Genomic DNA, 15,428 nt, shown 5'->3' with positions numbered 1-15,428 from the left:
CTCCAATTCACAGATGGTGTGATCCAGTACACCAAACTTTCACTGTACTGTAGTCACTAACTAAGGAAAGCTTAAGCCAGAAGGCGAGTGACGCCAGTAACACTGAAGAAAAGTAGAATAACAGATAATTCCATAGACTTTCAGTACTATAGCCCTCACTGCTACTAGAAGGTGTGTGTTTGGGCAGATCAACATTTGAGAGGTGAGAGACAGCAGGGTCATGTTCAGAAGGCACAAAATAGGAGAAAGCAAACAGGAGGTGCTATGGGCAGGGATGGGCAACTTTCTAAAAACGAAAAAACGAAGTCGGGGTCTCAACTTACTGTTGAGAGTAAGAATAGTAGAATACACAAGGTGCAATTTCGAAATTTGGTTGTGCATCAACAGTTTTTCTCTTGTTATGTCAGTCACTGACAGTGACAATTAGCCCATGTCAGCTATTTTTTTTGGTAGTTGTTCTAGCCAGCTATCTAAACTTGTAGTAATTATGGTTTAATTAACGACCGGGGGTGACCCATTGATTTTGTTAGTCACTCTCACTCAGATATCAAATTAAAAACTGCAGAACTGCATATTAAAAACATTTATCTCCACCATATGGCAAAATGTGTAGAATAGCAGGAAATTAGCTGTAAAACTGAAAAATTCTCTCTCCTCCCATAGGCAAAATGTGTAGAATTGCAGGAAATTAACTGCAATTCTAACTTAGGGCCCCCAAAAGGCTAGGGCCAGACTGACTGCATGTGTGGGTAAGCAGACCCACTGCGGCCCCTCATGATGAGTTCAGATTCTTTGTGGCCCCTACCCTCACCAAAGTTGCCCATCCCTGTGCTACGGGAATTTTCTATTTCAAAATGTTTTGCTTCGTGGTGCCCTACTGAACACCACCCAGGTGTGGAGCTTTAGTGTTACCTCTCGCAAACCTCTGAATATCTGGGGGTCTTTGAGAGCACAATGGCAGTGGTGGCTAGTAGAAGGAGGACTATTTCTAAAGATGTTTCCTTTGCGGCATTAAAATATAAAGCAAATAATTTGTAGAAATAGATAGTGTACCGTTTAAAAAGCTCATTTTCAGAGATTGTGTATAACTGTGCTTCTTTTTTGAGGCTAGCTGCATTTGTATCATTGACAGGAAATCATGTTGCCATGAAGAATTAGGTTGGCCGGTCACCACTGTATCTTAGTGACTTTTGACCTCTAGTCCAAGTGTGTTGCTATTGGCAGGCAACAGACTCCTCCCCTCTAAGCAACACAAGTACAGTATTTGAAACACTGGTGACAACAAGGGAGACTCTCAATAGTCTAAAGTGGCCTTGCACTCCTTGTCTCCTCTCCTCCGCTGGACTCATCTGAAGAGGAAAACAGGCTAAGAAGCCACACTAGACAATTGAGATGTGCCCCAACAATTACAGAACAAACAGACAAAAAAGAAGATAACCATGAGTGAGGTCATAGATGGCCTATGAGGATGAGTTCTGTTCAGAGATTGGGGTATTAGGGTGAGAGGGGTATGGTCCATAAGAAGGTGAGGAGAGGGTAGAGGGGGTCTAGGCTTAGGTTTAGGTTCAGGCTATCCCACTGGCAGAATAGGAGAACTGTGGGAAGTGGGGTCTCCTGTCACTGTCGAAAGACTCCATGCTGTCATCTGGGAAGGAAATAGAGGGCAAGATAGAGAAAGAGAGTTAAAGTGCAATTAATTCAAAAGTGACATTCATGTTCCAAAAGAATAAAACACAACAAAGCAATTAAGTCAAATTGTGGTTGAACTAGTAGTATGAAAGCTACCAAGCCCACTAGGGGTAGTCATTGTACTATAAATCCATAAACTCTTTAAAGCAGGGGTGTCAAACATATGGCCTGCAGGGGTACACATTACCGCACTCAGTATCAGAAAGTAGGCCGGTCCTCTTTGAAGTCTCGTAGATCGATGCATTGCACGTTTTTTGGTTTATAGAGCCTTTTGCATAAACTACCACCATACCTCACTTCTCTGTTAACCTACAGAAATACAAGCTAGCAGACACAGTCTCAGGCTAACTCAGGCTAAGAGTTAGGTCAAGCTAGCAGACACAGTCTCAGGCGAACTCAGGCTAAGAGTTAGGTAAATCTGCCTTTAGCTATTTTGCACCTTGCTTGTGGAATGGTCTACAGTGTTTGCCGAAATTGGATGAATTGATGCCTCTAAAGCGAGAAGCGGGCAGGCGAAGCAAGCAGAGAGAGGCGTGTGAGAAGGATGGGATAAACAGAGCAGTGACTATGCTAGCAGGATAGTCCATATCTCCAATCATCTTTGCTGATAGCGATGTTGTGTTTCCATAAGTGGATGAATTGGTCTAATTTAGCATTTACTGTATGGTAAAGCCTCAACCCTTAGCTACCTCTTCCAATTAAAATGAGCTTGAAAAAAAGTGAATGTCATTTTTATTGTTTTGTGTGACTACAGCGCCAGCGATAAAATGCAAAAATAGAGAAACGTTCTAATTGAACGAGGCGTCAAAGCGGACAACCCGCCCGCCCGGCTTAGGTTGGGTTATTATATTATCAGCTGTGAACAAACTCACCGGTGGCTTGATGGAACTATCAAAGCATTCGAATATTCTGATATTACTGCAAAAATAACGTCGATCTCGCAGGGAAGAAAACATGGACAGGTTCATTGTGAGTATCGACGCTACCAAACTTATTTGAAGTGTTTTTGAGGAAGTTTCTACTTGCAATGCAGCTTTGCTAACATCGGTCTGGCTGTTTACATTCATGAATTTGGACAATGCTAATTATGCTAGCTCCTGGCTGTGACAGAAGTAAGTGGTCCTCTGTAGCTCAATTGGTAGAGCATGGCGCTTGTAACGCCAGGGTAGTGGGTTCGATCTCTGGGACCACCCATACGTAAAAATGTATGCACACATGACGGTAAGTTGCTTTGGATAAAAGCGTCTGCTAAATGGCATAAAAGTAACCAATGGATTATTGTGGTGTCTGTCACTATGGGCCTTCAGACAACTCAAAATATAGATTTTGCCTTAACTATCTCTTTAAGCAATGTTTTGTTGAGGTGGGAGGGAAGGTACCTTGTCCTGGAGGCGTGATGGTGATGGTCTGCCCGGTGAACTCCACATCAAAATAGCGGGTGTCCGTTTCCGAAGTGACCTGGGGCTTGAAGGGCGGGACCAGCTGAGAGGAAAGGGAAGGAGTCATGAGAGTGGGCACCTGCCTGTCGTAACACTTGTCATAACCATGAGAACACATAGAAAGCTAAGGATATGATACCTTCTTCTCATACACGTCTTCCCACTCGATCCCAGCGAAGAACCTGTGCTGCATTATCTCCTTGGCATCATCAGGCCCTCCACCTAACCTAAAGAGAGGAACACATACTCAGCTGGTTAGCACGTAGGGCGCACCGATTGGTGTCACCTCGTTAGTCAGTATGTGTTACACCTGTACTGGTTGCCATCTCGTTAGTGGGAAGGCATTTCACCTGTGCTGGCCCAGTGCTCCAGTTGTCTTGAGAGATGTGGAGGGTCAACACCTTTAGTTGGCGTCACTATTTGATATCTAGAAAAACATTCCTTTGTCTGATTTCCCTGATCTCATTTTGCTCCACCTTTTTCATTTGCTTCCTATCTGCATGTTTGGTGTGTTTTTTGTTTTGTTTTTTGCCTCTTCTTGGGCAAATTTAGTGGGTGTCTTTTAGGTTCCAGTTGTTGCTGCTCCTAAACCCCTACTAAAACCCCACATGTTTTGGTTTTTGGTCAGTGAACGTAACACCACCACATACGCATGCAGAAACATACTTCACACACACCCGTCTTACCTCTGCTTGGGGTCCTTCTTGAGCAGGCCAGAGAGCAGGGACTTTCCCTCAGGGCCCAGGGTTCTAGGGAAGCGGATCTCCTCCATCAGGATCAGCTCAAATAGCTTCTCATGGTCCTGGTTGTAGAACGGCAGCCGACCGCACATCATCTCATACATGACCACACCTAGACCCCACCAGTCCACAGCACGACCATAGTCATTGTCCTCCAGCACCTGTGTGTTAGGAAGGGGGGAGGTAGAACATGAGTCATGTACAGGTGGCTAGTAGGTCCTCTGGAAGGGCTTTCAAACCCTTATATTTTTTTACATGTTTAGTCATTTAGCAGATGCTCTTATCCAGAGCGACTTACAGGAGCAATTAGGGTTAAGTGCCTTGCTCAAGGGCACATCGACAGATTGTTCACCTAGTCGGCTCGGGGATTAGAACCAGCGACCTTAACCACTAAGCTACCTGCCGCCCTTATCTTCTACGTTAGTGGTTCTGATTCATTGACAGCTTTCTATCAGTTGAAGAACAGGGTTGATGGGTAGGCTTTTACCTCAGGGGCCAGGTACTCTGGCGTCCCACAGAAGGTCTTCATGGTGGCCCCATCCTTGATGCCCTCCTTACACAGGCCAAAGTCTGTGATCTTGATGTGACCGTCTTTGTCCAGCATCAGGTTTTCCAGCTACAGTAGAGAAAGAGAGATTTTCACAAGGTGAGTTTGGGAATAGGGAGGCTCCAATAAGGACACAGATTTGTATTTTCCATTGCGATACGTTTTCCGACTCCTTAACTCACCTTCAGGTCCCTGTAAACCACGTTCTTCTCCAAGTGGAGGTAGTCCAGCGCCGACACGATCTCCGCTCCGTAGAACCGGGCCCTCTCCTCGGAGAACACACGGTCTCGTGATAGGTGGAAGAACAGCTGGGTGGAAGGAGATGGTGATTGTGTCAATTGTCTGCCATGTAGATTAAGGAACCATGTCTGTTCTATTCATTACAGTCTATGGAGTATTTCACCTCACTGATAAGGCCTTTACCCCAGGTAAAATGCAACACAGTACTCACCTCTCCTCCGTTGGCATACTCCATGACGAAACACAAGCGGTCAGGCGTCTGGAAGGAGTACTTCAGACCCTTAATGGAAAGGAGAAGGAAAACGTTTCAGAAACACAATAAGGTTACCCATTTATATTAGTATAACAGTAAACTGAGGGAACAGACGTTCTGTTCTGCACACCAATGGAATGGTCTCTCACCGTTAAGAAGGGGTGTTTGGCTTTCTGCAGTACTCTGTTTTCAGTGAGCGTGTGTGCTACTTCATCCTAGAGAAGTTAAAGGAGATGAGCTTGAGCCAAGTAAAGGAAATACCAGTATGTGCAGACACGAACTGAGACAAACGACAAAGGCACACGCACACACTCATCTACTCACTTTCGCCACAATCACTTCTTTCTTGAGGATTTTCATAGCGTAGTATTTTCCTGTGGCTTTTTCCTTCACCAGGATAACCTTCCCAAAAGTGCCTTTTCCCAAGAGCTTGAGGTATTCAAAGTCGTGCATAGTCTAGGAGAGGAACAGTTGGATCAACTTTATTTTACCATATCTAAACCTTGCCGCTGGTATTTGTCTTGTATTAAAGTAGCAAAAATGCTGAGCACAAATGGTTAGGGCTAGGGTTGGGTGTACGCACCACTTTAAGTTTGGGTTTGGTGAGGTACATCTCCATGTCCATGGGGTCTGGCGAGGAGTCCATCCTCTCCTCTTCCTGTTTCTGCAGCCCATCAGACACCTCCTGGATGGCCTTCGTCCACTGCTCCCTAAGGATGGAAGGAACCAGAGGGGGATGACTCTACGGGCTCTATTTTCGGCTGGTGCTAAGGATGCGCAAGTGTCAAATGAACCTTAGTTTGCAATTTCGTCAAGTAAAAACTGTCGCACTTTCATATTCCACCCCTTATGCCAGGTTCAGCAATTTACCTGTCTAACATCCGCTCGCTTGCGCTGAGGTGGGAGGGGTGGAAATATTTAAGGTGTGTCCTTAAAAACGTGCGCCAATACGCCAATTTTGGTCAGCGCAAAAAAAAAAATCATAATAATTATACGAATTTCAGTCAGCGCAACTAGGGATATTTAAGACCGACCAAAAGCTGGTCTTAGCGCTAACGCAATTGGTTATGGTATTGATTTTGCCAGCGGAGTCACACGCAGTAGCCTTATGTACTGTACATCACTAATGTTTTATTAAAATATCCCGAGCAGCAAAAAACAGTCAACAGACATTCCCCTTTTCTATTTACATTGGACATTATTTTTTTCCAGCTTCTGTGAAAAGTTTGGACTCATTATGTGCAGTGCGCATGAAAGGTGTCAGTAACTGTAGGAAGCCTGTTTAGGAAGATCAAGTTATTTAAAAAGACTGCTTACTGTTTTTTGTTGATCATTTTGTCAAAAGATGCATCTTCCACTTTCTTCTGTTGGACCCAACTATCAAATTGCGGGAATTCTGATCGCTGTCCGTGGTGCTTAATCCGCGTGTAGGCTATATTTATATTTATATATATACAGTGGGGAGAACAAGTATTTGATACACTGCCGATTTTGCAGGTTTTCCTACTTACAAAGCATGTAGAGGTCTGTAATTTTTATCATAGGTACACTTCAACTGTGAGAGACGGAATATAAAAAATCAAAAATCCAGAAAATCACATTGTATAATTTTTAAGTAATTAATTTGCATTTTATTGCATGACATAAGTATTTGATCACCTACAAACCAGTAAGAATTCCGGCTCTCACAGACCTGTTAGTTTTTCTTTATGATGCCCTCCTGTTCTCCACTCATTACCTGTATTAACTGCACCTGTTTGAACTCGTTACCTGTATAAAAGACACCTGTCCACACACTCAATCAAACAGACTCCAACCTCTCCACAATGGCCAAGACCAGAGAGCTGTGTAAGGACATCAGGGATAAAACTGTAGACCTGCACAAGGCTGGGATGGGCTACAGGACAATAGGCAAGCAGCTTGGTGAGAAGGCAACAACTGTTGGCGCAATTATTAGAAAATGGAAGAAGTTCAAGATGACGGTCAATCACCCTCGGTCTGGGGCTCCATGCAATATCTCACCTCGTGGGGCATCAATGATCATGAGGAAGGTGAGGGATCAGCCCAGAACTACATGGCAGGACCTGGTCAATGACCTGAAGAGAGCTGGGACCACAGTCTCAAAGAAAACAATTAGTAACACACTACGCCGTCATGGATTAAAATCCTGCAGCGCACGCAAGGTCCCCCTGCTCAAGCCAGCGCATGTCCAGGCCCGTCTGAAGTTTGCCAATGACCATCTGGATGATCCAGACGAGGAATGGGAGAAGGTCATGTGGTCTGATGAGACAAAAATAGAGCTTTTTGGTCTAAACTTTGGAGGAAGAAGAAGGATGAGTACAACCCCAAGAACACCATCCCAACCGTGAAGCATGGAGGTGGAAACATCATTCTTTGGGGATGCTTTTCTGCAAAGGGGACAGGACGACTGCACCGTATTGAGGGGAGATCTTGGCCAACAACCTCCTTCCCTCAGTAAGAGCATTGAAGATGGGTCGTGGCTGGGTCTTCCAGCATGACAACGACCCAAAACACACAGCCAGGGCAACTAAGGAGTGGCTCCGTAAGAAGCATCTCAAGGTCCTGGAGTGGCCTAGCCAGTCTCCAGACCTGAACCCAATAGAAAATATTTGGAGGGAGCTGAAAGTCCGTATTGCCCAGCGACAGCCCCGAAACCTGAAGGATCTGTAGAAGGTCTGTATGGAGGAGTGGGCCAAAATCCCTGCTGCAGTGTGTGCAAACCTGGTCAAGACCTACAGGAAATGTATGCTCTGTAATTGCAAACAAAGGTTTCTGTACCAAATATTAAGTTCTGCTTTTCTGATGTATCAAATACTTATGTCATGCAATAAAATGCAAATTAATTACTTAAAAATCATACAATGTGATTTTCTGGATTTTTGTTTTAGATTCTGTCTCTCACAGTTGAAGTGTACCTATGATAAAAATTAGAGACCTCTACATGCTTTGTAAGTAGGAAAACCTGCAAAATCGGCAGTGTATCAAATACTTGTTCTCCCCACTGTATATATATATATATATATACACACACACACACACACACACACACACTACTGGTCAAAAGTTTTAGAACACCTACTTATTCAAGTTTTTTTTTTATTTCTTACTATTTTCTACATTGTAGAATAGTGAAGACATCAAAACTATGAAAGAATGCCAAGAGAGAGCAAAGCTGTCATCAAGGCAAAGGGTGGCTATTTGAAGAATCTCACATTTAAAATATATTTTGGATTTGTTTAACACTTTTTTGGTTACTACATGATTCCATATGTGTTATTTCATAGTTTGATGTCTTCATTATTATTCTACAATGTAGGAAATAGTACAAATAAAGAAAAACCCTTGAATGAGTAGGTGTTCTAAAACTTTTGACCGGTAGTGTATTTAGGAGCAGTATAACGGTGAGTGGACATTCCCACTTTCTCCTTATAGTGGATCTTCTTCCAGCTCCTGTGAAAAGTTTGGATGTGCGTAAAACCCTCCATAGTCTACGTTGTCTTAGGCCTAATATCATATGCCCACGTGGAACAATTATGGTGCCTGTAACTGTATTTAAAAACAAGTTGTTTTTTGTTTTATAAAACTTTATTAGAATTATTCACTGTCTTTTTAGGTCTTATCAATAATGAATTTAATCTTGCTTATTGACAACATTAGGCATGTCCATGGCTCAGACATAATGCATTTTACAGTAGGCCTATATCAGTGTGAATGTTATGTTTAACAATATATATTTCCATATTGAAGCTATGTAATTTCTTAGAACAATGTGGACTGCAAACATGTTCAACATATTTAGCAAATATGGGATAGGCCTACATTTATTATTTTTGGTTTCTGTAGGCTATTTAACAAACCAGGCTATAACAGACTAACATTCGAATTGGAGTTGATGAAAACGCAATACATAAAATCCTTTAAATACACAACTTGAAGCAACCACATATTTAGCCATGGAGCAAGTTCTGATTGGCCAGTGAGGGATCAAGCCTCGCCACACCCACAACTTGTTTATTAATCAAAACCCAGCCCTTTCGCGACACCGTCAGCTACTGCGCCCATAATTCTTGTTGTGAAAATAGCTAAAGTATTTCGGACACACCCCCAAACCTACCACCAGCACTAAGATTTACCATTACGTTAGGTTTGTTAAAATAGAGCCCTGTGTGTGTGCAACCTACCTCTCCTCTGGGCTCTCCACGTGGAAGGTGCGCTCTATGACAGTGGTCCACTGCAGGCAGCGGATGATGAATGTGTTGGGCTTGGGACGCTCTGTTTTCATCAGCTGACATTCTGCTGGTCATAAGGAAAAAGAAAGAGAGAGGGAGAGAAAGACAAGGAGCGAGCGAGAGAGTGATATGTCATGCGGTCAAGTGAAACATCAGGGATGCATAGAACATAGTGCAAGGCTAGAACAAAAATGTGAAACCTCAGAGGTACTTGAGGACCAGAGTTGAGAAACACTGCCCAATTATTTTGTTACATTTTGTGGTTAGGGCGGAGAGTGTCAGAGGGTTGCCTTACGTGCTACTGAGAAGTTATTGAGTGGCGTCTCCAGTTGGTCGATGTCTTGCGGTCGCTCCTTGTACCCGATGAACGTACCGTCGCTCTTCAGCAAGAAATACCTGGGTCTCCAGGTCTTTATGTACTCTCCTGAGAGAGCGAGCGAGAGCGAGAGACACACACAGAGAGAGCGACACAGAGAGAGAGAGAGAGAGAGAGACGGAGAGTGCATATCACATCAGAAAGGACAATACTCTGTCAACCTTAGTACAATCCTATCCCTAGCCCAGTCTGAAGAGCCATAACAGCACGGAGCTATCGCTAACCCTAGGGTGAGCTAGAAATTATAGCACGTTGGACAAGTGTGTGAGAAAGACAGATTCTCTCACAGTCTGGTTGACCACAAGCTGAGGCCTTTCTCCTGGTGGTTTCAGAGAAAACGGAACTTCCCTCATAGGCCTTTTCCTTCTCCTTTTTATTTATTTGTATTATTGCTTGTTTATCTCCTCTTTACACTTGATGGTGTGTGTTGCCAAACTGTACTGTACCTTTAAGACAGGCAACTAGTAAACACGGGGTCTCACCCATTTTTTTATTTTTGTAACTGTGGCTAGACGTACTTCTGGTAATCAACAATCAGATTCTAGAAAACAGGAAGTGACACACTACAGCATGGGTAAACACCACAGTTAGAAAAAAACACACCCAATTCAGGTCTAATGTCAGTGCTTCTGCTGCTGACTCATCTGTTAACTGCTCAAAGAGGTGCAATGAGATCAGAATCCTTGAAAAACTGTTTTATTTTCACACGCACACACTGCAATGGCATGCCTAATAAATAATGCAGAGAGTGTGTGCATGCTACCGAGCCTGTGCGTTTTCGTGTGTGCATGCGTGTGGCATGGACCGGATGGTGTTTTCACATAGCCAACAGCTGCAGGTGCACAGGATGCTCCTGGGGCAAAGAGTGAGCTAATGAACAAGCTGTTGGCTTATAAAGTCAATCCATCTCTGTCTATTAAGTGTTGTTGCATGGTTCCTGTTCAGACTCACGTACTTACCAACGCCACTTATCTCAAACCCATTACTTTACAAACAGCACATAGGCCTGAAAACATATTTGAAGGTGCATGTTTTTAGTGGGTGAGCTGGTGATAATGTACTGTGCTGTAAGTACATGTGCAGTGTGCTGCTAAAGAGATACAGTAAGGACAGGTGAAAGCAATCCATCCATACACCTCCACCCTACTGCCAGATCAGTGCAGTTGGGGTAAAGGAGCGAAGGCGAGGAAGACGCAGTAGATAATTGAGATAATGAATAATAATTAATAATTAATAAATGATAATGAATAAATGATCATGAATAAATGAATAAATGATCGAGAGCTACCCAGGCAGGCAGGAAGTTTAGTTTATTAGGATCCTCATTAGCTACTGCATGTAGCAGCTACTCATCCTGGGGTCCACATAAAACATACACATTCATGACAAAGTACAGAACAGTAATAGACAAGAACAACAGAGCAGAAACCAAGCCATGAGGTTCAAAGGAATTGTCCGTAGAGCTCAGAGAAAAGGATTGTGTCGAGGCACAGATCTGGGGAAGTGTACCACAAAATGTCTGCAGCATTGAAGGTCCCCAAGAACACAGTGGCCTCAATCATTCCTACAGTGAAGCATGGTGGTGGCAGCATCATGCTGTGGGGATGTTTTTCAGCGGCAGGGACTGAGAGACTAGTCAGGATCGAGGGAAAGATGAGCGGAGCAAAGTACAGAGAGATCCTTGATGAAAACCTGCTCCAAAGCGCTCAGGACCTCAGACTGGGGAGAAGGTTCACCTTCCAACAGGACAACTACCCTAAGCACACAGCCAAGACAACGCAGGAGTGGCTTCGGGACAAGTCACTGAATGTCCTTGGTGGCTCAGCCAGAGCCCGGATTTGAACCCGATCTAAGATCTCTGGAGAGACCTGAAAATAGCTGTGCAGCGACGCTCCCCATCCAACCTGACAGAGCTTGAGAGGATCTGCAGAGAAGAATGGGAGAAACTCCCCAAATACAGGTGTGCCAGGCTTGTAGCGTCATACCCAAGAAGATTCGAGGCTGTAATCGCTGCCAAAGGTGCTTCAACAAAGTACTGATTAAAGGGTCTGAATACTTATGGAAATATTATATTTTCGTTTTGTATTTGTAATAAATGTGCAAAGATTTCTAAAAACCTGTTTTTGCTTTGTTATTATGGGGTATTGTGTGTAGAAAATGTGGGAAAAGTGAAGGGGTCTGAATACGTTCCGAATGCACTGTTTATTATGTCGGAAAAAGTATGTTATAAATGATCATGCACGTTGTTGACGTTAGTTCTGTGTGTGCAGTTAAGGGCAAGGCGTGCTGCATTGTTTTGAGCCAGCTGCAGCTTTGCTAGGTCTTTCTTTGCTGCACCTGACCATATTACCGGACAGTTAATATGACTTGACCATGATAACTGACCATCCAATGTTAGTCCTAGGAGTTCAGCTTCTTCAACTTATTCAAGACCCTTTATGAACAACTCTAGTTTAGGTTAAAGAGAATGCTTTGAACCAAATACAATGCTTTTGGTTTTAGATGGATTTAAGACCAGTTTATTGGTAATTACCCATTCTGATACTGATACCTTGCTAAGTCTCAGTGAGCTCGCTGGCTGTAGGTGCTGATATGTAGTGTGTGTAATCATCAGCATACATAGTCATTTTAGCTTCTTGTAAGACAAGTGGTAAATAATTTGTCAAAATAGAGAAAAGTAACTGCCCCGAGGGATTGAAGAATATTCTGAGTTCTATTGGATAAGTAACTCTCCAACCATGTGATGACAGGTGATGTAAAGTTTTTTCAATAACAAATTATGATCAATAACATCAAACGCTGCACTGAAATCTAGCAATACAGCTCCAACTACCATCTTATTATCCATTTCTTTTGGCCAATCATCAGTCATCTGAGTCAGTGCAGTCCAAGTTGGGTGCCCTTCCCTATATGCATGCTGAAAGTTAGCATTGTATTTGTTCTAACACAGCTCTCTCCAACAGCTGTTAGAGCCAGCAAAGGGTGCTTGACTATTTTTAGGTAGAAAATACATTTCTCTGTTAGCATCAGAGACCTTATCTAACATCACACACATACAGTGGCTTGCGAAAGTATTCACCCCCCCCCCCCCCCCCCTTGGCATTTTTCCTATTTTGTTGCCTTACAACTTGTAATTAAAATGGATTTTGGGGGGGATTGTTTCATTTGATTTACACAACATGCCTACCACTTTGAAGATGAAAAATATGTTTTATTGTGAAACAAACAAGAAATAAGACAAAAAAAACTGAAAACTTGAGCGTGCATAACTATTCACAACCCCCCCCTAGCAATACAGCTCCAACTACCATCTTATTATCCATTTCTTTTGGCCAATCATCAGTCATCTGAGTCAGTGCAGTCCAAGTTGGGTGCCCTTCCCTATATGCATGCTGAAAGTTAGCAGATGATGCAGGTGAATCTGCAACCACAGCACTTCTACTTCATTTGTCATGAGATCCTCTCTGAGCTTTACAGGTATGTGGCTCTGAATATATACAGCAACACCTCCCCCGTAGACATTCCTGTGTTTTCGATATACACTGAACAAAAATATAAACGTAACATGTAAAGTGTTGGTCCCATGTTTCATGAGCTAAAATAAAAGATCCCAGAAATTTTCCATATGCACAAAAAGCTTATTTCTCTCAAATGTTATGCACACATTTGTTTACATCCCTGTTAGTGAGCATTTCTCCTTTGCCAAGATAATCCATCCACCTGCCAGGTGTGGCATATCAAGAAGCTGATTAAATAGCATGATCATTACACAGGTGCAGCTTGTGCTGGGGACAATAAAAGGCCACTCTAAAATGTGCAGTTTTGTCACAACACAATGCCACAGATGTCACAAGTTTTGAGGGAGCGTGCAATTGGCATGCTGACTGCAGGAATGTCCACCAGAGCTGTTGCCAGAGAATTGAATGTTAATTTCTCTACCATAAGCCGCCTCCAACGTTTTAGAGAATTTGGCAGTACATCCAACCGGCCTCACAACCGCAGACCATGTGTAACCACGCCAGCCCAGGACCTCCACATCCGGCTTCTTCACCTGCGGGATCGTCTTAGACCAGCCACCCGGACAGCTGTTGAAACTGTGGGTTTGCACAACCGAATAGTTTCTGCACAAACTGTCAGAACGTCTCAGGGATGCTCATCTGCATGCTCATTGTACTCACCAGGGTCTTGACCTGACTGGAGTTCGGCGCCTTAACCGACTTCAGTGGGGCAAATGCTCACCTCCGATGGCCACTGGCACCCTGGAGAAGTGTGCTCTTCACGGATTAATCCCGGTTTCAACTGTACCGGGCAGATGTCAGATTGTGACGTGTGGGCGAGCGGTTTGCTGATGTCAGCGTTGTGAATAGAGTGCCCCATGGTGGGGTTATGGCATGGGCAGGCATAAGCTGTGGACAACGAGCAGAATTGCATTTTATTGATGGCAATTTGAATGCACAGAGATACCGTGATGAGATCCTGAGGCCCATTCATCCGCCACCATCACCTCATGTTTCAGCATGATAATGCATGGCCCCATGTCGCAAGGATCTGTACACAATTCCTGGAAGCTGAAAATGTCCCAGTTCTTCCATGGCCTGCATACTCACCAGACATGTCACACATTGAGGATGTTTGCGATGCTCTGGATCGACATGTACAACAGCATGTTCCAGTTCCCGCCAATATCCAGCAATTTTGCACAGCCATTGAAGAGGAGTGGGACAACATTCCACAGGCCACAATCAACAGCCTGATCAACTCTATGCTAAGGAGATGCGTCACGCTGCATGAGGCAAATGGTGGTCACACCAGATACTGACTGTTTTTTTTCTTCTTCAAGGTATCTGTGACCAACAGATGCATATCTGTATTCCCAGTCATGTGAAATCCATAGATGAGGGCCTAATGAATTTATTTCAATTGACTGATGTCCTTATATTAACTGTAACTCAGTAAAATCTTTGAAATTATTGTATGTTGCTTTTATATTTTTGTTCAGTATATGTTATATCCTTGTATTCCTACTGCTGTATCAAAAGGTGCTGTCTGAGCCTCAAAAATGGCTAACATATTTATATTATCTAAGATGAGCAAATTACTCATCTCATGAGGCTAGATATATTCATATGAGCTAACTTTAACCCTTTCCTGAGTAGCTTATGGAAAAAATTAAGAGACCACTGAAAATAATTCTTAAATCAGCATCTCTACATGTATGACAGACATTCCATTCCAGTGTCTGTTGAATTCCAACACAGGCACACCTCATTCTACTGAATTAGGTACTGATTAGGTGATCACCTGAACCAAATCTTATTTAACGAGGAAAAGTATAAAAACCACTGCTGTGGTCATCACTATCCTCTTGCAATAGGACCAGCTGGATGGCAAAAACAGTGCTAATAGTAAGTAATATTAATCAAAAATTAACTATTGACCATGCCAAAAGAGTTGAAAAGGAAAGTTTTGAGTGAGGAAAAGAAGGGTTCAATTCTGGCTTTACTGGCGGAGGGATACAGTGAGCATCAGGATGCTTCCATCCTTAAAATTTCAAAGATGGCGGTTGATAAGAACAAGGTCAAGCAGCAGACATTGGGGACAACAAAGCTACAGACCGGCAGAGGGCGAAAACGACTCTCTACTGACCAGGATGACCGCCAACTCATTTGAATGCCATTCAACAACCATAGGATGACATCAAGTGACTTTCAAAAAGAAAAGAATGGCAAACGGCAGCTGGGGTGAAGTGCACAGCGAGGACGGTTTGAAACAGGCTCCTAGGGGCAGGGCTGAAGTCGTGCAAAGCTGGAAAAAAGCCCTTCATCAATGATAAGCAAAGAAGAGCCAGGCTGAGGTTTGCAAAAGACCATAAGGATTGGACCGTAGAGGACTGG

At 43.4% G+C, this 15,428-nt stretch overlaps 1 protein-coding gene across 2 annotated transcripts in view; it reads right to left on the bottom strand.

Moving 5' to 3' along the window:
* Positions 1 to 448: 448 nt before the first annotated feature.
* The window catches only part of LOC311108850 (RAC-alpha serine/threonine-protein kinase-like), a 36,344-nt gene continuing 21,364 nt past the window's right edge, over positions 449 to 15,428 (bottom strand). Inside the window, exons 3-14 of one of the 2 annotated variants that reach the window (XM_084151618.1) lie at positions 9,454 to 9,582; positions 9,111 to 9,225; positions 5,492 to 5,618; positions 5,233 to 5,364; positions 5,058 to 5,123; positions 4,867 to 4,935; positions 4,598 to 4,723; positions 4,356 to 4,484; positions 3,815 to 4,029; positions 3,268 to 3,355; positions 3,069 to 3,171; positions 449 to 1,645 (exon numbers count right to left, since the gene is read on the bottom strand). In XM_084151618.1, the coding sequence (XP_084007744.1) occupies positions 1,566 to 1,645; positions 3,069 to 3,171; positions 3,268 to 3,355; positions 3,815 to 4,029; positions 4,356 to 4,484; positions 4,598 to 4,723; positions 4,867 to 4,935; positions 5,058 to 5,123; positions 5,233 to 5,364; positions 5,492 to 5,618; positions 9,111 to 9,225; positions 9,454 to 9,582 (1,379 nt within the window). In that variant the 3' untranslated portion in view covers positions 449 to 1,565. The remainder of the gene's footprint in view (positions 1,646 to 3,068; positions 3,172 to 3,267; positions 3,356 to 3,814; positions 4,030 to 4,355; positions 4,485 to 4,597; positions 4,724 to 4,866; positions 4,936 to 5,057; positions 5,124 to 5,232; positions 5,365 to 5,491; positions 5,619 to 9,110; positions 9,226 to 9,453; positions 9,583 to 15,428) is intronic. The other variant, XM_084151619.1, reaches the window with a different exon arrangement.

Source organism: Coregonus lavaretus, assembly GCF_964263955.1.
Source record: "Coregonus lavaretus genome assembly, chromosome: 33".
Taxonomy (NCBI): domain Eukaryota; kingdom Metazoa; phylum Chordata; class Actinopteri; order Salmoniformes; family Salmonidae; genus Coregonus; species Coregonus lavaretus.
Note: the sequence above shows the minus strand (reverse complement) of the source record. Positions and strands in the feature narration are given on the sequence as shown.